Source organism: Rhinoderma darwinii, chromosome 9 (genome assembly GCF_050947455.1).
Source record: "Rhinoderma darwinii isolate aRhiDar2 chromosome 9, aRhiDar2.hap1, whole genome shotgun sequence".
Lineage (NCBI taxonomy): Eukaryota > Metazoa > Chordata > Amphibia > Anura > Rhinodermatidae > Rhinoderma > Rhinoderma darwinii.
In genome coordinates, this window is record NC_134695.1 from 105867998 (window position 1) to 105889250 (window position 21253).

At 43.2% G+C, this 21253-nt stretch overlaps 1 protein-coding gene across 2 annotated transcripts in view; it reads left to right on the top strand.

Moving 5' to 3' along the window:
* The first annotated feature begins 320 nt into the window (after positions 1–320).
* SCYL1 (SCY1 like pseudokinase 1) overlaps positions 321–21253 on the top strand; it is a 39977-nt gene continuing 19044 nt past the window's right edge. The window contains exons 1-13 of one of the 2 annotated variants that reach the window (XM_075838726.1): positions 321–516; positions 2772–2912; positions 3633–3755; positions 3855–4072; positions 4182–4272; positions 6370–6525; positions 6761–6919; positions 9474–9581; positions 10985–11098; positions 12520–12675; positions 18914–19102; positions 19193–19268; positions 20001–20189. In XM_075838726.1, the coding sequence (XP_075694841.1) occupies positions 412–516; positions 2772–2912; positions 3633–3755; positions 3855–4072; positions 4182–4272; positions 6370–6525; positions 6761–6919; positions 9474–9581; positions 10985–11098; positions 12520–12675; positions 18914–19102; positions 19193–19268; positions 20001–20189 (1825 nt within the window). In that variant the 5' untranslated portion in view covers positions 321–411. The remainder of the gene's footprint in view (positions 517–2771; positions 2913–3632; positions 3756–3854; positions 4073–4181; positions 4273–6369; positions 6526–6760; positions 6920–9473; positions 9582–10984; positions 11099–12519; positions 12676–18913; positions 19103–19192; positions 19269–20000; positions 20190–21253) is intronic. The other variant, XM_075838725.1, reaches the window with a different exon arrangement.

Here is a 21253-nt window from a genome sequence, read left to right on the forward strand (position 1 = left end):
AAAACCGCCCAAAAAAAAAAAAAGACTTACATAAGCATACGCTTAGGGTCCCATAAACACATGCCGGTTAAGGTGCGCGTTGATTTGATGCGTCTTTCGATGCGTTTCTTGCTGCAACTCAACCGCAACGTGTGAATGGACATATACAAAAACTATGACTGATGCAAATGCACTATTTACCTGGGCATTGTATTGCACAATATATGTACAGAGCCCATACAGGTTAGTGTCCCTTTAAGAGAAAATGACGTGAAATGTCATGTGATCGATTTCTTTCCCGCGACCAAACTAGTCACGTGATGGAGCTAGTGACGCTTGTTCCTGGAGTCACATGATCCACTGATGATGTGTCTGGTTAATTCCTCCCCATTCTGTGGAACGTCACGGTGACGTGTCTATCCCGGTGTCAAGATGTGGTTCTGGTCTCGGGACCCGGCCCGTGATTTTCCTTATGATATCACCGGGGAAAGAGAGGAATTACCGGGAGGATGGGGAATTCAGAAAGGCAAAAAGAAGGTGCGTAACCGACATATCCTGCCCCCCTCTAGGGAAACATGGGGGTTGAGTTGGGCACCTCGGTAAATGGACTGTAATGTAGATGACGTTGCTAGGCAGGTGGTTATTATAGGCTCTGCTGGGCATAATATTATCTTTAACCCTTTCTGTGGATACTTTCCCTTTTACATATAACATTAACATATTGCTACACAGGAAGAATGGATTTAAAGCTATACCCCCCTATATTATGCAAGGGAATCCCATAACGAACAATGACCGAATATATTGTAACTTAAATCTCTCCCTCCACAAGTGAGAGGGATCTGATCATAAATTGCAAGCTTGTGGGGTTAGCTGCAGGATCCATCATCAGAATATAGGTGCTGTTTACTGCAGTCGGTATTCTCAATTCTCTGAGTGAACTGGCTACAGTAAAGGCTGTGAACAGATCATGAGCGCTGCATCATCCTGTGGACGGGTCATACTGGGCAAGCACAGGAACATTGACATCCCCACATTATCCCATCCCTTCTATTGTAAAGGGTGCGTTCCTTAATACATGTATACTAGAGGATTGGAACCTGTACTGATCCCAAATACAATCTGTCATGTGGCACAAACTAAACATTCAATCAAAATTCAGGAGATTTCTTTGCATATTTAGGAGATTTTCACATAGAACTAGCAGAATTTTGGCGACTTGCGGCCACCACTGGCGGGATTGATCTGTATTCAGATCTATAAACCAGGTCAAATTCATGAATCAAATACAATATACTTTATCAGCGCCCCAAGTGACCCCTAGACATCCAAGGCTGCGACGTTTCATCGCAGCGACGGGTATAGGACAGTCCACACACATGACGTAAGTAATATGCTGTGTCTGTCATTCACGTTAGTTTCTCCTATTTCACCATTGATCTGGGGGCTGACACGTATAGGAGTGCACAGTCGTCCCGGTTATTCTCTATACGTATACTTTCTTAGATATAATGTAGGGGAATCTAAATGTGGACTGTTTAGTATCTGTTTGCACAGCTCGAGAAAGGCCACTGGGCCGCAACGTTGCTACTTTGTATGTCGTGCCACCTTGTTAGGCCTCATGCACACGACCGTATTTTTGTCCACCCGTAAATACTGGCGTAAATACGGGTCCCTGGTCACACGTATTCGACCCGTATTCCACCCGTATTTACAGGCACGTTTTTGGCTGCAAAATTGCACTGCAGTAATCGGCAGCCCCTTCTCTCTATCAGTGCAGGATAGAGAGAAGGGACAGCCCTTTCCGTAATAAAAGTAAAAGAAATTCATACTTACCCGGCCGTTGTCTTGGTGACGCGTCCCTCTCTTGACATCCAGCCCCCGACCTCCCTGGATGACGCGGCAGTCCATGTGACCGCTGCAGCCAGTGATTGGCCTGTGATTGGCTGCAGCGGTCACTTGGGCTGAAACGTCACATGGGAGGCCGGACTGGAGGAAGAAGCAGGGAGTTCTGGGTAAGTATTAACGTCTTTTTTTTTTTTTTTTTTTTACAGATTTATCTATATTGTGATCGGTAGTCACTGTCCAGGATGCTGAAACAGTAACTGCCGATCGTTTAACTCTTTCAGCACCCTGGACAGTGACTATTTACTGACGTCGCCTAGCAACGCTCCCGTAATTACGGCTGCACACACGTAGTCACCCGTAATTACGCGAGCCCCATAGACTTCTATGGGCCTGCCCGTGCCGTAATTACGGCCTGAAATAGGACATGTTCTATTTTTTTAACGCCCCGGTCACCTTCCCGTAAGCATACGGGGAGGTACCCGTGGCCAATAGAAGATTACGGGCCGTAATTATGGGAGTTTTTACGGTCGTGTGCATGGGGCCTTACTCTGAGGTAATTCCTACCAAACTTGTGGAAATCCTACGTAAAATAACACCTAATTTTGTCTCGCCTCCTAAATTGTCCCACTTGTAATAGATCCATTTATGGAGAACATGTCAGACACCCAGTGAAGGATTTGCTCAGAACATCCAGGGTGCTTCTCTTCCAATGTCTCAATAATGCTGCCGCCCGCTGACACCCCCGGACTTCAGTACATGATGTTTTTAGATAGACGTCTGGATGTCAGTGTATTGTCCGCTGTCTCACAGATTGAATATGACACAACTGACGTCTTTCTTTATCCGTTTTCAGTGTAGTAATTGATATTATTATGTATAATATGTTCTCACATTAGAATAGTAGGTTGACAGGTCTATTCTTTTTTTATTTCCTCATTGATCAGGCTGGGGGTGATCCAGTATCTGTGTTCACTTATGAAATCCGTCCTGGAGCAGAAGAACAGGCACAAGCGGCAAAATCAGCCCTGAAAAGAATCAAGACTTTAAGACACCCAAATATCTTATCGTATGTGGATGGCTTAGAGGTAATGGCTGTTGTCCTGAGCAAAATTTCTGTTGTCCGCACATAGTGTTTTGTTAAAGGATTATTTTCCATATTACAGCCTGAGGTTGTTTTAAAGAGAACCTGTCACCTGCCCAAAAAACTGCAGTTGACCTATCCGTTAGATTGCAGGCGCCTCGAGGATTCTGCTGCTTTTTCTTTTTTTCTTTTAGCCCCCACTGTTGCTGAGATATCGGCGCCCTTAGTTTTGGTGGCCGATATGCAAATAAGGCCTTTGACTGGCAAGTGGGCGGGTAACATCTGTCACTTGATAAGGGGTAACCGCCCACTTGAGTCAAACGCCTCATTTGCATATCGGACACCAGAACGAACGGCCCTTATATCCCAGGAACGGTGGGGCCTAGAAGAAAAAAATAAAAAGCATAAGAATCTGTGAGGCGCCTGCAATCTAAATGAGATGTCAACTGCAGTTTTTTGGGCAGATGAGGTTCTCTTTAAAGTAGGTTTTTATATTATGTCAACCAGACATGTCTAAAAGTCATATTGGCAGCTGGGGTCACCAATTATCCCAAAAACAAAAAATCTATCTATATCTGATCTAACTATCTATTTTGCAACAGACTACACAGAGTTTGTTTGTAGACTGTTACCACGGAGACTCAGATTTCTTTTAAGCAAATAAAAATGGAGGCAGGTGTTAAAAACTCATCGTCCTGATGCCATATTCCTTTATTTGTTGCAGACAGACAAATGTTTATATATAGTGACTGAACCAGTTACCTCACTGGAAATGTACATGAAATCCAAGGCTGACACGGGAGGAATCAGCGAGCAGGAAATTTCTTGGGGTCTTCACCAGATAGTGGTTAGTGTATTTGTTATGCTTTTTACATTGTGTTTATGTCTTTATAACCCCATTTTCGAATTTACAACCTTCTATTATTTCCCCTGTTTTTGGATTTAGAAAGCGCTCAGTTTTTTGACGAATGACTGCAACCTCATTCACAACAATGTCTATATGTCAGCTGTGTTTGTCGACCGGGCAGGGGAGTGGAAACTTGGGGGCCTGGACTATATGTACCCAGCTGGTAGCGAGGAAAGTGCCCCCAAAAAAGGACCTGAATTGGAGAAGTATAATCCCCCTGAGAAGTCAGAACGCTCAAAGACTTTGGGAGAGAAGTGGTATGTGAAACGCCGCTACATTTTTACACGAAGGCTGTTCATGTAAATGTTCTCTGTTAGCCTTACACTATATAGAATGATTGTATGACCGGTGATCTCCATGTAACAGGTCAGCAGACATGTGGTGTCTTGGTTGCTTAATCTGGGAAGTGTTTAATGGCTCCCTACCACGCCCCACGGCTCTTCGCTCACTTGGAAAGGTATGCTATGTATTTAAAACATATTAAAAAAAAAAAAAAGCATTCTCACTGTTGGGGTATTTTCACGTGCGGCAGCTTTGTTGCAGAAATCTCTGCAACTGAAAATCTGATCGATACAGTTGCAAGAACAAGTAAGTGGACATCCGTGTGCAGTGCGTGATTTGCGCATCAATTCCTTTGAAAGAAAAAAAGTGCTTTTGCGAGTGCGTGAAAAACTCATGCCACTCGCAAAGCACACTGATGCAATAACGCAACGTACACGGGCAGATTTACGCACGAAAATCTGTCATGTTCGTATGAATGTAGCCTAATGGTCAAAACTCTGACTTGGCGAATCCAAAACAAAAATCTTCCTCTTTTTCAACCATTATTGAATTAATTTACTTGTGTGCATTGGGTCATTGTCTTGTTGCATCTCTTCTTTCTTGAGGTCATGGACTACTGCCCTTTCATTCTTCTTTAAAGGGAATGTGTCGCTAGAAAACTTTTTTTTTTTCTGTTAAACAGTTAGTATATAAGTGATTACACATTGTTTTAATTTTTTTTAATTTTTTCACAAGTCAGGAAATATTATGAATTAGATTCTAATTTATAACATTTCCATGTGCTGGTCACTAGAGGGAGCAATTCCCAAAACTGCAGCATTGCAATGTGGTAAAGCAACCTCATTGCTTTATGCTGCAAATTTGGGGTAGACACATTCTCTCTAGTGTCCACACACAATCCCCCATCCCTTATTCTGGCTAGTGCCAGGAGAAGGAGGGGGTTGAATCTTCAAACCTCCTACACTGTGTGCCGCCATTTTCTGAGCGAATGCACAGTGTAGGAGGATTAGATACAGGGCCCAGCAGACAGTATCACACGAACATAATACACAAATCACATACACAAACATAACTTACCTGCTCCTGCCGCCTCCGCTCCTATACCTTGCGTCTTCTCTGCCTTGAGCATATGACCGGAAGTCGTCATCTTACTGTCCGGCCGCGGCTTCCGGTCCCCATGAAAATGGCGCCCGATTTCGCTCTGCCAAAGACCTTCCTTTTGGTCTGTGTGGGAGCGGCGCATGCGCCGTTCCCACACAGACGGCATACACTATAGTGAATAGAACGGCTCCCGTTCGCGTTCTCTGTGGGGATGTATGTGCCGTATTCCATCTCTGTATGTATCGTTAATCGACACATACAGAGATGAAAAAAAAAATGGCAGCCCCCATAGGGAAGAAAAAGTTAAAAAAGTACAACACAAGAACACAAATAAAATGTATTTTAATATCAAACTAAAAGCAGTATTATATTAAAAAAAAAAAATTTGTGACACCTTCCCTTTAAAATGTTTTGATTTACCTTTTAAATTCAATGATCACAAGGCATCCAAACCAGGAGGCAGCGAAGCAACCCCAAACCATGATGCTCCCGCCACCATTCCTCCCCGTTTGGATGAGGTTTTGGTGTTGGTGTGCAGTCTTCTTTTTTTTCCTCCAAATATAACGTTTTGCATTTGTGCTAAAAAGTTCTACTTTTGTCTCGCCTGTCCATGGAACATTTTCCCAGAAGCATTGGGGAACATACAGGCGGTGTCGGGCAAACGTCAGACAGGCCACAATGTGTTTTTTTTTTTTTTTTCTTTGACAGCAGTGGCTTCCTTCCTAGTCTCCTTCCATGGACACCATTCTCGTTCAGTGTCTTTCTAATAGTGGACACATGAACAGAGGTTTTTGCAGTTTGTAAAGTCTTCCGTAGGTCATTTGCTGTTACCCGTGGGTTCTCGCCTGTTTCAGGATTGCCCTTTGTGCTCTTGGCGTGATCTAAACGGCACACCCACTCCTAGGTAGAGTAGCAACAGTCCTAATTTTCTCCATTCCGCCATGTGTGAACAACACAACATTGGTAGACAGTATGGATTATCTAGCCTATCAATCGGTATAAGCCAGGCCTGTAATATGGGAGTGTTCTTACCCTATTACATTACTTGCAAATACAATGTATAGCTGCTTCTTGTTCTTCCGATTCTTGTAATTGCGGTGTACTTCTATAACTGTCCGACTTTAGTGGAACCGTACTGTTCTTCTGAAATACTTGCATTTGTCTACTTCAGATCACTAAGTCACTGGTGCCTCACTACTGCGAACTTGTTGGAGCAAACCCGAAAATCCGTCCCAACCCTTCGCGATTCCTGCAGAACTGCCGTGCTCCTGGTGGATTCTTCAGCAATAGCTTTGTGGAAACCAATCTGTTCCTCGAAGAGATACAGGTCAGTTCCCCTACAAATGGGCCCCATGCATAAAAGTGGTCCTAATAAGAAAAAAGTCAGTGTTGCCCATAGCAACCAATCATTTCTCTTTTTTATTTTTAGTCCTGGAAAGCGAATATTGTCTTTCTACATTATCGTATTCATTAATGTTTTCTATTCTTTTTCTATCCTGTTGTAATAAGGTTTCCTCCTTTTATAGTAGATTATTTATTACTGTATTTTCCTTTCTCTGCAGATTAAAGATCCTGCTGAACGTCAGACATTTTTTGAGCAGCTCAGTGAACACCTGGATTCTTTTCCTGAAGATTTCTGCCGACACAAAATCCTTCCCCAGCTTCTGACGGCTTTTGAATTTGGCAGTGCAGGCGCTGTCATCCTCACACCCTTATTTAAGGTGAGCACCACATAAACCTGGAGACAGATACGTTAGTTGTAATACGTGGCGTCTCCGAGTACTGTCGTCTTTGCAACCAAAGCAGAAAGCGTAGCAGAAGAGGGGATAGGAAAGAAAAAAATATCGAACTCCGACACATCCCTGCCCAGCATCAACACAGTGATCATATAGTACACAGCTTCTCCTCCTTCCCTGCCCAGCAACACAGTGATCATATAGTACACCGCTTCCATTCCAGACTGTGTATTCAACTGGCGACATCTCTGGTTTTTTCACATCTAGAACTGCGATCCTGGTGCCCTATGAAATATTAGAATCACCTCTTTCATATGCCGAGATATGGCTGTTTGAAGTGATCTCCCTTCCTCCCAGTTTTAGTCTCACACTGTGTGTGAAGAAGCTTCATGCTGATAGGACCGGTCAGAGGCTGTGAGGAGGCTCCACCTCAGGGGAATCGCTGCTGTTACCTCCCAGTTGTCTAATAAAGGCTCAAATAAATAAATAAGAGTTTTGGGACACAATTTTCACTAACATTATCAGTGTGACAGTGCCTATTAGATTAGCTAGGAGATTTGGCATTACTAAACTAGTGACAGATCCTTTTTAAAGTGAATGTCCTTTCTTAATTAATTTCTTCTTATATCTCTTTAGGGATCAGGGCTCTTTTTTTTTTTTTTTTATACAGAACTCCAAATCCCTTCAATAGACAGAGTTAAACAACAACCTGGCTACCTACAGCCACCACTAGAGGGAGTATACTGTTTGTAGATTGAATTTAAAGAGGCTCTGTCACCACATTATAAGTACATAATGTGATCGGCGCTGTAATGTAGATTACAGCAGTGTTTTTTTATTTAGAAAAACTATCTATTTTCACCAAGTTATGACCTATTTTAGCTTTATGCTAATGACTTTCTTAATAGACAAGTGGGCGTGTAAAGAGAAGTGTATGACGCTGACCAATCAGTGACCAATCCACGTCATACACTTCTCTCCATGCATTTACTCTGCACATAGTGGTCTTGCGTTGTTCACTATGTGCAGTCACATACACACACATTAACGTTACTGAAGTGTCTTGACCGTAAATAGACATCGCGTCCAACCAGGATGGGATGTCTATGCACAATCCCGACACTTCGGTAACGTTTGTGTGGGATTTACAGCACAGCAAGCGTAATCTCGCGAGATCTCGCTGTAAATGACAGCACAGCTTGATCTCTTATGTGCTTTGTGAGTTGCGTTTGTGTGTGACTTACTCACACAGCATATAGAGATCAAGCTGTGCTGTCATTTACAGCGAGATCTCGCGAGATTACGCTTGCTGTGCTGTAAGTCCCACACAAACGTTACTGAAGTGTCGGGATTGTGCATAGACATCACATCCTGGTTGGACACGATGTCTATTTACTGTCAAGACACTTCAGTAACGTTAATGTGTGAGTATGTGACTGCACATAGTGAACAACGCAGGACCACTATGTGCAGAGTAAATGAATGGGGAGAAGTGTATGACGCTGATTGGTCACTGATTGGTCAGCGTCATACACTCCTCTGTACAACGCCCACTTGGTCATATAGTAAAACACGCCCAGTTGGGCATTAAGAAAGTCATTAGCATACAGCTAAAATAGGTCATAACTTGGTGAAAATAGATCGTTTTTCTAAATAAAAAACACTGCTGTAATCTACATTACAGCGCCGATCACATCATGTACAAGATAGGCCACTTATAATGTGGTGACAGAGCCTCTTTAAAGAAGCACTTCGTCAAATGATTTTATTTCTTTAAACATATCATGCTAACTCACTAGCAATATTCTAGCCGTGTCATTTGTTTTTTCTCTGCTCAGTTGCATCCATGCATTTTGAACCCTTTCATTTTGGGTCATGTGATCTCCGTATGACCACCAGAATAGACCAAGCTTTCATGTGTAGACAGGATGTCATCTCCCCTGTGTGACGGACTTCCTGTGAACTACAGGATTACATCATCACCAATCCAATCCTTCCTGGCAGCTCTGAGACACCTCCCACCAAGCTCCGCCCCCCATGTTCCTCTGTATGTCTCCCATGCATAGTGTTCTAAAGAGATTATGTAAATACCGGAGCACAGATGGGTTCTGCCACAGCTTCGGCGAATTCCACCAGTTCATGACCCTTGCAGAGCCTTCCGGCTTGGAGAGTTGGAGATTAGGTCGGGAGCACTTCTATTGGAGACGGCGTGTTATAGACCGCATCCTTGTGCACTTGGGTGAGCACACATCTTTAGAGCTTGATCTACCGATTGTTAGTGATTTACCTCTTTCTTTCGTCCAGATTGACAGCCATCAAAGACCAACTGAGAATGACAAATTATTCAGAAAGCGGACATCTATAATCTCTAGTGTATGGCCAGCTTAACTGTGATCTGATGTCTGACAACTGCCCATTGTGTTTTATAACTGATGCAGCCTCACCAATACAATGTGTGGTCAGGCACTACAGAAAATGATTCCTTTTTTCGATTATTACACTTCACAGCAAAATATATATATTTTTTTATCTTATGCAGATTGGTAAATTCCTGAATGCTGAGGAATATCAGCAGAAAATCATCCCGATCATTGTTAAGATGTTCTCTTCCACTGACCGAGCCATGAGGATACGACTCCTGCAGCAGGTGTGCTACTTGTTTTGTTTTGCCTTCTTGAGACAAAGATGTTCTAAAAAGTTCACGTCACATTATACAGGTGTCAAGAGATTCATTCTGTAATTTATTTGCCAGAGTGGCGAAAATTTTAGCCTAGGACTGCAGGTTTTGTGCCAATATTGGCTGATATTTGGAACTGTCCATAATTTCCTCCACCTTGACTAAAGCCCCAGTTCCAGCTGCAGAAAAACAGCCCCAAAATATAATGCTGCCTCCACTATGCCTCACTGGGTATGATGATCTTTTGGTGATGTGCAGTGTTGGCTTTGCTCAAATATTCCCTTTTGGAATTATGGCCAAAAAGGTCAACCTTGGTCTCATCAGACCAAAACACATTTTCCCACATGCTTTTGGTAGACTTGATGGAGGTCTTTGCAAAACATATCCGGGCTTGGATGTTTTTCTTTCTTAGAAAAGGCTTCCGTCTTGCCACCCTACCCCACAGCACAGACGTATGAAGAATACGGGAGATTGTTGTCACATGCACTACACAGCCAGTAGTTGCCAGAAAGTCCTGCAGCTCCTTTAATGTTGCTGTAGGTCCCTTGGTAGCTTCCCGGACCAATTTTCATCTTGTCTTATCATCAAGCTTTGAGGGACGTCCAGTTCTTGGCAATGTCACTGTTGTGCAAAATGTAATCCACTTCTTGATGACCATCTTCACTGTGTTCCATGGTATATCTAATGCCTAGGAAATTCTTTGGTACCCTTCTCCTGACTGAAGCCTTTCAACAATCAGATTCCTTTGATGTGTTGTAAGCTCTTTACGGACCATGGCTTTTGCGGTCACATGCAACAAAGAAAATGTAAAGAAAATCCTGATAGAACAGCTGAACTTTATATGGGGTTACTCAGAATCACTTTAAATAATGGCAGCTGTGTACGGATTACTATTTAACATGAGTTTAAATGTGATTGGCTAATTCTGAACACAACCACAACTCCAATTATAAGAGGGTGTTCACACTTATGCAACCGCATTATTGTAGTTTTTGTTATTTTTATTTTTCCCCTCTAAATGATTTCAGTTTGTTTTTCAATGGAATTGTACAGATTATGGGTCACATTAACGGTGGAAAAAGTATAAAGAAAAAAAGAAATTGCCAGTATGGGGAACACAGACATTAGTACAGTTTTTAAAAATGGGGTTCCTGTTGCTTATTTAAACACTATGCGTAACTCCCAGAATACCCCATCGAAGAGCTTGCTCAGTTTCTAGAAACGATATACATAAAAATGTTGCTAATGTGCATTGGGTTCCAGTTCCGTTGCATTTCTTCACTCACTAATTTTTTAGAAGTAAATTTAAAAAGGCCAAATCCTTTTTTGCTCTGTTGTTCACTTGAGTTTTCTTGTGATTTTGCATGAGGCAGATGGAGAATTTTATCCAGTATCTAAATGAACCGACTGTCAACTCCCAAATCTTCCCTCATGTGGTCCATGGTTTTATGGATACAAACCCCGCTATACGTGAACAGACTGTGAAGGTAATGACCGTACGCAGATGTTGTCTTCTTTGCTTTGAAGTATTGTGGGTAATATCTTTATCACTTGATAAGCTAATCAGAATTAATGAGTTTATTTGTTATATAAAATTATTAATAGAAATGTGTCATGTTATATGCAACATTGTCTTTACAAAACACAGAAAAATACCTCTAATCTGGCATTCGATAGTCCGGAAATGATGATCATTCACCACGTTATTCACCGCTCCATTTAGTATCTATAGGGCCGACGGAAACAGCCGAGTTCTGTCTGAGTGTGTAGGGACACGCCCCTTGGACAAGGGGAATGGTAACGCCCAGTTGTCAATTTATTCATACATTTCCAGGAGGAATAACAAAGGAATGGCACAACACCGATTTCTTAGAAAAGTTGCTCCAGGATTGATATTTAAGTATTTACTCAAACAGGCAGTTAAGGAGAGCGGACAGATCCTCTTTAGGCTACATTCACACGACCGTGAAAAAAAATGTCCATTAAAAACTGATCGACTGTCAATTTTTCATGGCCATTTTGCATCAGTGTCTCTAAATTTTCATCAATTTCCAGTCCGTCTGTCTGTTTTTAATGGCCGTTTGACATCCGTTTTGCATCAGTTTTTCATGGTCGTTAAAAAAAATGATGAATTTCATTGGTCAGGCTCTTTTTTGTCCCAACCCCCTGAAAACACACAAAGGAAGGTCACATGTTCACCTAGACACTATTTACAGCCCCCCTGTATATGATGCCACACAACCTCCCTGTATATGCCACACACCTCACTGTATATGATGCCACACCCCCCCCGATGTAGATGATGCCACACAGCCCGACATGAATGCTCTACATACTCACCGATGCAGCACTGTCTTCTCCAGGTAAGGTCTCTCGTCTCCACGGGATTTGCGGTGACGCGATGACATTCACTGATGCATCTCGTCTTCACGCGTGGTCTCTCGTCTTCACGCGATCTGCAAAGGCGGCGCGATAACGTCATCTCGTCACCTTCGCAGAACCCATGAAGACGAGAGACTACACCTGAAGCGGTGGGCGCTGTATCGGCGAGTGTCATGGAGCCGCCAATAGCCAGCAAGGGAACTAGTAGTTCCCTTGCCAATCCCCATGTCACAGATCCGTTTTTAACGGTGGTTACATGTATTGACAGCCATTAAAAACGGATCCATTGACTTCTATGGGGGCCGTCAGGTCGTGAAAACGGCCAAAAATAGGACATGTCCTATTTATTGAAGCCTATTATTCACGGGCCGTTAAAAAAACGGCCGTGTGAATACACCCATAGAACATCATTGTTCTGAAAACGGCTGTGTGACGGCTGTTAAAAGATCGGCCGTTTTTCACTGTCATGTGAATACGAACGAACGTTATATTCGCTTATGTTGTGATGTGCTTTGTTTTTCCATAGTCCATGTTGCTCCTGGCTCCCAAGTTAAATGAAAATAACCTCAATGTGGAGTTGATGAAGCATTTCGCTCGACTGCAGGCACGGGATGACCAGGGACCTATCCGCTGTAATACAACTGTGTGTTTGGGCAAGATTGCCTCTTATCTGAATCCTACTGTGAGTATAGACTCAACAAGAAGGGAACTGATCTAAGGGCTTCCTTGTGTTTTGTTCGGTACATATTGAATTCAGAGATACATCTGTTTTCCATTTTTTGAGGGTCTGATGTTTTTGTATGTATTTATACTAATATTTAAAGTGTACCTATCATATTAGATTGAATTACATGCTGTTGGCTCGATCTCTAATTTTCAGATTTTCATGTATTAAAGAGGCTCTGTCACCAGATTTTGCAACCCCTATCTGCTATTGCAGCAGATCGGCGCTGCAATGTAGATTACAGTAACGGTTTTATTTTTAAAAAACGAGCATTTTTGGCCAAGTTATGACCATTTTTGTAGTTATGCAAATGAGGCTTGCAAAAGTCCAAGTGGGTGTGTTTAAAAGTAAAAGTACAACTGGGCGTGTATTATGTGCGTACATCGGGGCGTTTTTACTACTTTTACTAGCTGGGCGTTCTGACGAGAAGTATCATCCACTTCTCTTCAGAACGTCACTCACAGGTCCTGCATCGTGTCAGACGAGCGAGGACACATCGGCACCAGAGGCTTCAGTTGATTCTGCAGCAGCATCGGCGTTAGCAGGTAAATCGATGTAGCTACTTACCTGCTAACGCCGATGCTGCTGCAGAATCAACTGAAGCCTCTGGTGCCGATGTGTCCTCGCTCGTCTGACACGATGCAGGACCTGTGAGTGACGTCACAGCGTGATCTGGCAGAAGCTGGGCATTCTGAAGAGAAGTGGATGATACTTCTCGTCAGAACGCCCAGCTAGTAAAAGTAGTAAAAACGCTCCGATGTACGCACATAATACACGCCCACTTGGACTTTTGCAAGCCTCATTTGCATAACTACAAAAATGGTCATAACTTGGCCAAAAATGCTAGTTTTTTAAAAATAAAAACGTTACTGTAATCTACATTGCAGCGCCGATCTGCTGCAATAGCAGATAGGGGTTGCAAAATCTGGTGACAGAGCCTCTTTAAAGGGGTTGTTCAGGATTAGAAAAACATGGTTTCTTTCTTCCAGAAACCGTGCCACGAGTTATGTCTGGTGTTGCTGCTAAGCTCCAACAAAGTGAATGGGGCTGAGCTGCAATACCACTCACAACCTGTCAACAGGTGTGGCGCTGTTTTGGGAAAAAAAGCATCCATGTTTTTCTAATCCTGGACAACCCCTTTAAACTCCAGAATGGGGGGGGCGGGCACTCGCTGCTATGATATTGTCCAACATTCATGAACATTTCAACCTTTCTTCCAGCCCACAATTCTGTGCCCGCTTCCAATGAACTAACAAGAGTTTTATAACTTACCTGAAGGTGGTATTTTTAGCAGTAGAACTGTGTGTGTGGGTATTTGTCTGTCTGGAGGCAGCCCCCCTCCCATTCCCCCCCCCCCCTTTGATTCGATCGAATGGCCTTACTTACTGGCGGTACTGCAGAGATTTGGGTTCGGTCCCCTGTTCATCGGTTGGATATCCACGCTATAGAAGTCCCCTAGAGCTCAAATTTTGGTAAATGGACTCTTATCCCCATATTTTCAATTGGCAAGGGGTACCAGACAGGGATGTCCTTTGTCACCCCTCTTATTTGCAATAGCAATAGAACCTCTGGCTTTGGCTATACGTCAGCATCAGTCATACTATGGGATACAGTTAGGAGGTAGGGAGGACAGAATCGGCTTGTACGCTGATCATATGATCCTCTTCATGTCTAAACCCAAGGATACTCTACCTGCTGCGATAGATCTGATAGATCGGTTTGGGAGGTTCTCTGGACTGTGTATCAACTGGACGAAGTCCTATTTTCTACCAATGGGTTGGGCTCCGGTAGAGTGTGGGCTGAAGGTGGTACCGAGTTTCAAATATCTGGGTATAGTGATAAGCAAAGTTCATGGTTCAGATATGCAAAATAATATTTACCCTCTATTGGATTACATAAAGGACAAATTTAAAGTATGGGGCTCGCTACCCTTAGCGGTCGTGGGATGCATCAACCTGGTGAAAATTATTATACTTCCCCAAGTGTCTCTATATGTTAGAACATATAGCGGTACCAATACCGCTGTCATTTTTTAACGCAATGCATGCTCTTTTACCTTCCTTTATATGGGGATCCGGTAGGTCAAAACTTAACCTCTTTACAGAGGCCTAAAATATTGGGAGGTACATCACTTCCAGATTTTTACTTGTATTACTTATCTGGCCAACTGCGTTACCTTACCACATGGGTCAGTATGGATGTCTTGCCTAATAGAGAATATTACCTAACATTTTATTTGGATTTACCTAACCTGTGGCCTATACTGGAGGTTATGCCTCATTCTCGTAAGAAGTTATTACCACTACATAGAGTAGCCGCACAGGTTTGGCAGGCGACCAAAAAACTTCTATCATTCACGGATATAGTGGCCGAGCAATCTTTTTGGCACAACCTCACTCTAGTACATATGACTTGCTGGATCCACAATTCTGGATAGGACATGGAGTCACTTGTGTAGGGGATCTGTACACAGAGGGTGCTATAATGTCATTTCTACAAATACAGGAGGCGTTTGATATTCCCAGGGACGCCTTTTACAAATTTTTACAATCAGACATGCGCTCCGCTCTCAATTTCCTCTTACAGGGAGGAGCATTTCTAATTTTTCCCCTCATAGGTGTTTTTAAATCGCAGGGCCCTAGGGGTTTAATCTCCGCTATATACTCCTTTCTCATCCAGGCGAAATTGGCGGCTGCTCCGCTGGCAGTAGAGGATAGGTGGAAAGGTCTTATCCCTGACATGGACACTGACCTGTGGAATGATGTTTTGCAATCTCACTTATTAGTATCTCCAGCCGCTAACAACAGAATGACACAATTGTTCATAATACATCAAAGCTATTTAACGCCGGTTAGACTTCATAAGATGGGTAGGTGCCCTACTACTGAATGCCACAGGTGTGGGGCCCTGGACTCTGAATTCTGGCACATGATATGGTTGTGTCCATGGATTCAGTCATTCCGGAAGGAGGTTCTAGACCAGACATGGGCAAACTACGGCCCGCGGGCCACATACGGCCCGTTAGGCTTTTTAATCCGGCCCGCCGAACTTGTCCAAATCATAGTAAAAACCTCCTTTTTTTTCCCCTTTCCCTGCAATGCCCACGTTTTCCCAATAGATGGCGCACTCAAAACACATTGACCGTTGTTAACTCCTTAACGCCGAAGGACGGATATATCCGTCCTCAGCAGCTGCTAGTTCGCGCAGGAGGACGGATATATCCGTCCTGTGATGGCGCGGGTACTGCCAGTGTACCCACGCGATCAGCGGCAGGAGCACGGCTGTTATACACAGCCTGGCTCCTGCTGCAACTGCCGGAATCGAAGCGCGCTCCGATTCCGGCAGTTTAACCCATTAAATGCCGCTGTCAATAGTGACAGCGGCATCTAATGTGTTTGACAGAGGGAGGGAGCTCCCTCTGTCACCCGATCGGCGCCCCCGCAAACAAATCGCGGGTCGCCGTCGGGTTTCCATGACAGCCGGGGGTCTAACAAAGACCCCCAGGTCTGTCTTCCGCAACTGCCTGTTTGGCGATGCCGGAGGCATGACCTAACAGGTTGCCTGTCAGTTTTACACTGACAGGCAATAATGCTTTGGTATACTAAGTATACCAAAGCATTATATATGCGATCGGCACATCGCATAGTGAAGTCCCCTGGTGGGACTTAAAAAAAAAATGTCAATCAGTTAAATAAAGTTTGTTGAAAAAAAATAAAATAATTACAGTCAAAATCAAATAAAACTACTTTTTTTGCCCAAAAAGTGGTTTTATTCAGTAAAAGTGTCAAAACAAATCACACATACACATATATTGTATCCCCGCGATCATAACAACTTGACCAATAAAATGAACACATTAATGAAACCGCCGGATGTACGGCGTCCAAAAAACCCGCAAAAAACAACGGCAAAATTCTCTCTTTTCTCCCATTCCCCCCATAAAAAAGAAAATAAAAGTTAATCTATAAGTCCTATGTACCCCAAAATAGTACTAATGAAAACTACGCATTGGCCCGCAAAAATCAAGCCCCCATACGGTCACATCGACGGAAAAATAAAAAAATGACGGCTCTTGGAACGCGGCGATGCAAAAACAAGTAATTTTTTTCTAAAAGGGTTTTTATTGTGCAAACATAGGAAAACATATAAAACCTTTACATATTTGGTATCCTCGTAATCGTGCCGACCCATAGAATAAAGGTAACATGTTATTTACGCTGCATAGTAAAGGGCATAAATTTATAACGTGAAAATTAATGCTGGAATAGCTGCTTATTTTCAATTCTCTCCTAAAATAAAGTTAATAAAAGTTAGTCAATATGTTATAAGCATCTAAAAATGGTGCAATTACAAAATACAACTCGTCCCGCAAAAAACAAGCCCTTATACGGCTATGTCGACGTAATAAAAAAAAAGTTACGACTCTTGGAATGCGACCATGAAAAAACAAAAAATAATCCTTGGTCATTAACGTGCAAAATGGCCCGGTCATTAAGGGGTTAATGTGGCGCGTATTTCTCTTTATTTCACTTTAATTTTCACTTCGTTTCACGTCACCATTAAGCCCTTCGGTTTTCAAAGAGTACAATATCAGCCGTCACTTTGCCACGAAGCATGCAAACTATGCTAGCAAGCAGTCAACACAAGAACGGGCGGCTACTGCTCAGAGGTTGGCAGCTAATTTACAGAGTCAACAGAACTTTTTTCTTGATAAATCACAGTGCGTATGTTATTTTAATCTATTTACATTTCCTCCTCCCAGTATCTGCGAAATAGTATGTAAATGCCATATCTTGCATATTCCTTGAGACAAATTTATTAACTGATAAGGGCTATTTTTCACATTTGAAAGACAGTTAATAAATTGGGTTGTAGTGTTCTTACTGTGCTATGAGGTTTGCACACACTACATTTAATGCTTTAGTATATCCGGCCCAAACACTCCCTCCAAATGCTCCTGGCCCGGCCCCTCTGTCAAATTTTAGAACCCATTGTGGCCCGCGAGTCAAAAAGTTTGCCCACCCCTGTTCTAGACCTACTTAACGGAGTATTACAATTTCCACTCCCACGTTTGCCTGAATTGTGTCTGTTTGGGATCACCTCTGAGGAAATATGGTCTAGTCACACTTAAATATTTTTGAGGCAGGCGCCGTTTCTGGCTCGCAAATCAATTGCTCTTAGGTGGATGGGCCCTCGGCCCCCTACTATTTCCCAGTGGAAGGCCTTAGTAAACTCCATGCTCTCTTATGATAGAATGGTATACAGACATAGGGGTTGTGAGGAGAAGTTTATAAAGGTATGGGGCCTGTGGTGTGACTCGCCACTTACACACTATACACCACACAGATATGTTGATTTACGTGACTCTCTGTTGTCAACACCGTGAATAACCTTGTGCTGATCTGATGCTTATTGTATAATGTGCTATACATATATACCCTGTATTGATGTTGATTTCATTATGTTTCAAGTATGCTGTGAATTGCGAGCTGTCGAATTGATGTACTTTATCACACGATACTGTAATGTTGATATGTTTTGAGATGTAAGACTCTTAGGCTGGGTTCACACGAGCACATTAACGTCCGTAATGGACGGACGTATTTCGGCTGGAAGTCCCGGACCGAACTCAGTGCAGGGAGCCGGGCTCCTAGCATCATAGTTATGTACGACGCTAGGAGTCCCTGCCTCTCTGCAGGACAACTGTCCCGTACTGTAATCATGTTTTCAGTACGGGACAGTAGTTCCACGGAGAGGCAGGGACTCCTAGCCTCGTACATAACTATGATGCTAGGAGCCCGGCTCCCTGCACTGAGTTCGGTCCGGGACTTCCGGCCGAAATACGTCCGTCCATTACGGACGTTAATGTGCTCTTGTGAACCCAGCCTTAGCCATAGCCTTTAAAATACTTCTCTACGTCACAGCCCCTAGTGTAGTTGACCACTTTTGTGAGTTTAACCAGCTGTATCGAGAACAGAATATAAAACCTTTGGGGCAATAACAACAAAAAAGTTTGACAGCTAAGGATTACATTTTCTGTCTGGTGAAAAAAAACGACCCATTTATCGTATGAATGGTTATAAAATAGAAGTGCAAGATAATCTGATATAGCACAGTGGGATCTATGAGGAAGGGATCGGATAAGTTACTTATTGTACGTGCAAGTAGGGAGCAGTAAGGCATGTCATTCTTACAGACACGACAGAGGGTCTTGATCTCCGCATTCAGTAGAGCTACGAAAGATCCCTTTTCCCCCTCACGTGCTGCTGGTGTCCTTGGCTTTGCTGCTACACACAACTTTTACTCCATGAGCGATTGTGCCGGAAAAATTCTTCCTGGACTATGTGGCGTCACGATGGATACAGAGAAGAGTGTACGGGATCAAGTAAGTAGCATATAAGAAATCTATCTGTCACTATAAATTTCTGAATAGGCCTAGTAGGCTGTGTTCATTATATTAACCTTTTCATTCTAGGCTTTCAAAGCAATCCGTAGTTTTTTGGATAAACTGGAGGCTTTATCGGAGGACCCGACACAGTTATCTGAGCTTGGTATGTGAGATTTTTATGGAATGTTGTGCGGTGCTCCAGTCTCTGGGCCTTGTCACTTGAATTGCTTTTTTTTGTCCCTGGGTATGTGTGTGATGGGTTACTAAAGGAGTTTTCCAGGATTTTACATAGATAGACCATCAGTTTGTGATTGTGGAGGTCTGACCCCATCGGTCAGCAGAACAATGGCACTTCTGTACGTGCAGCAGCACTGACAGTCACATTTGCTACAGGAGCGCCGCTGCTACCCCATCGTTCCTCCAATCACTGGGTACCCCAAAAGCCACACATAGATGCCCTATCCCTAAACACATGTCATCAATGTCAATTCCTGGAAAATCAGCTTAATCAACTGAGATTGGTGTGTTTTTATTCCATAGTGCTCCTGCACAGGACCGTATTTGGGATTCATGTGCTACGAATCCAGAATACAGTGGTAATATATTCGTATGTAGGAATACATGGTTCTTTTTTTTTTTTTTATGCACGCATGTGCAGCATACTGCACTTTTATATCTGTTATCGAATATTGGACTGTATTAGGGGAAAGGGTATGATCCGAGATATGAGACACACAATACTGAACTATAATAAAGTTCTTTGCCATACCGGTTGTGTACGTGAGGCCTAACCCAACTGTTCTAGGAAATGACTGGGGAACTGCTCTGGTAGTTTTCTCTATGTGCTAATAAATGATAATGTGGTTCTCGTCAAATTTTACTTTTATTTCCCCAGAAAAAGATGTACATGCAGCATCAACAAGCCCGGGTGTTGTTGGTGGATGGGCTGGTTGGGCTGTAACAGGAGTCTCATCCTTGACCTCTAAATTCATCCGCACCAGTCCATCAGGTGGACCGGAACCGGCACCAGCAGTTGGAACTTCAGTACCCGCAACAGCAGCACCTGCAGAGGCTAGTAAGCCAGGTAACTGCTCTGAGGTTCTGCCATTCGGCTTAACCGTCTTAGTTGTGTTGCTACTTTGTAAGATTTTACTTCTCCTTTGGAGTCACCGCTTTTTGAGATGGAGAATAGGACCTCGGGCCATTTGGTATTTATGAAAGTCCAGATTGGTAATGAACAATGTTATATTCAGAAAGTATTAGCGGTTTTATACCATTTAGAAAAATACAACACAAATGTCCAGAAACAAATAGAATAATTTAGCAACCATCAGTGTACATTAACCACTTCCCAATATATGATGTACATGTATGTGGTTGGGCAAGTCTGGCACTATAGCGGACATGTATGTCATGGAGATTATACAGGCACAACTGCTGTGATTGACAGCCACACTACTGGCCGGGATCAAAGAAAACTGATCCCGGAAGTTTAAGGCTCTGTTCACATCTGCGTTGGGGTCCCGTTCTGACGTTCCGTCGGAGGTTTCCGTCAGAACAGGACGCTGAGCAGACACAAACTGACACCGACAGAAACCAGAGGTTTGTCTCTCTTGTGCACTGGATCAGTTGTTTTGCTGGAAGCAATAGCGTAGTTGACTACGCTATTGCTTCCGGCAAAACGACGGGTGCGGTGCACATAAGAGGCAAACGTAAACCACCGGCTCAGTCACCATTAAAATCAATGGTGATGGAGATGGAAACCTCTGGTTTCCGTCGGTGTCACTTTGTGTCTGCTCAGGGTCCCGTTCTGACGGAAACCTCAGACGCAACGTCAGAACGGGACCTCAACGCAGATGTGAACAGCCTAATCCTGTAAGCACAGCAAAACGGTGACGGTCAGTCTCGGTATCGCAATTCCCCCGAGGGCTGTCCAGTATTAGTGCAGACCTGAGGTATAGCCTAAAAGGCACTATCAGGTAAAAAAAAAAAACATTTCAACAGTTCAAAACATATACATAGTCGATATCCCCATACTGGTAATGACCTGTATGCAATAGTGATGGCATGGGGTAAGGTGAATGGATATAAATTCAATATATCATCAATGCACAGCTTGTTCTGCAAAAAAAACAAAAAACAAGGACT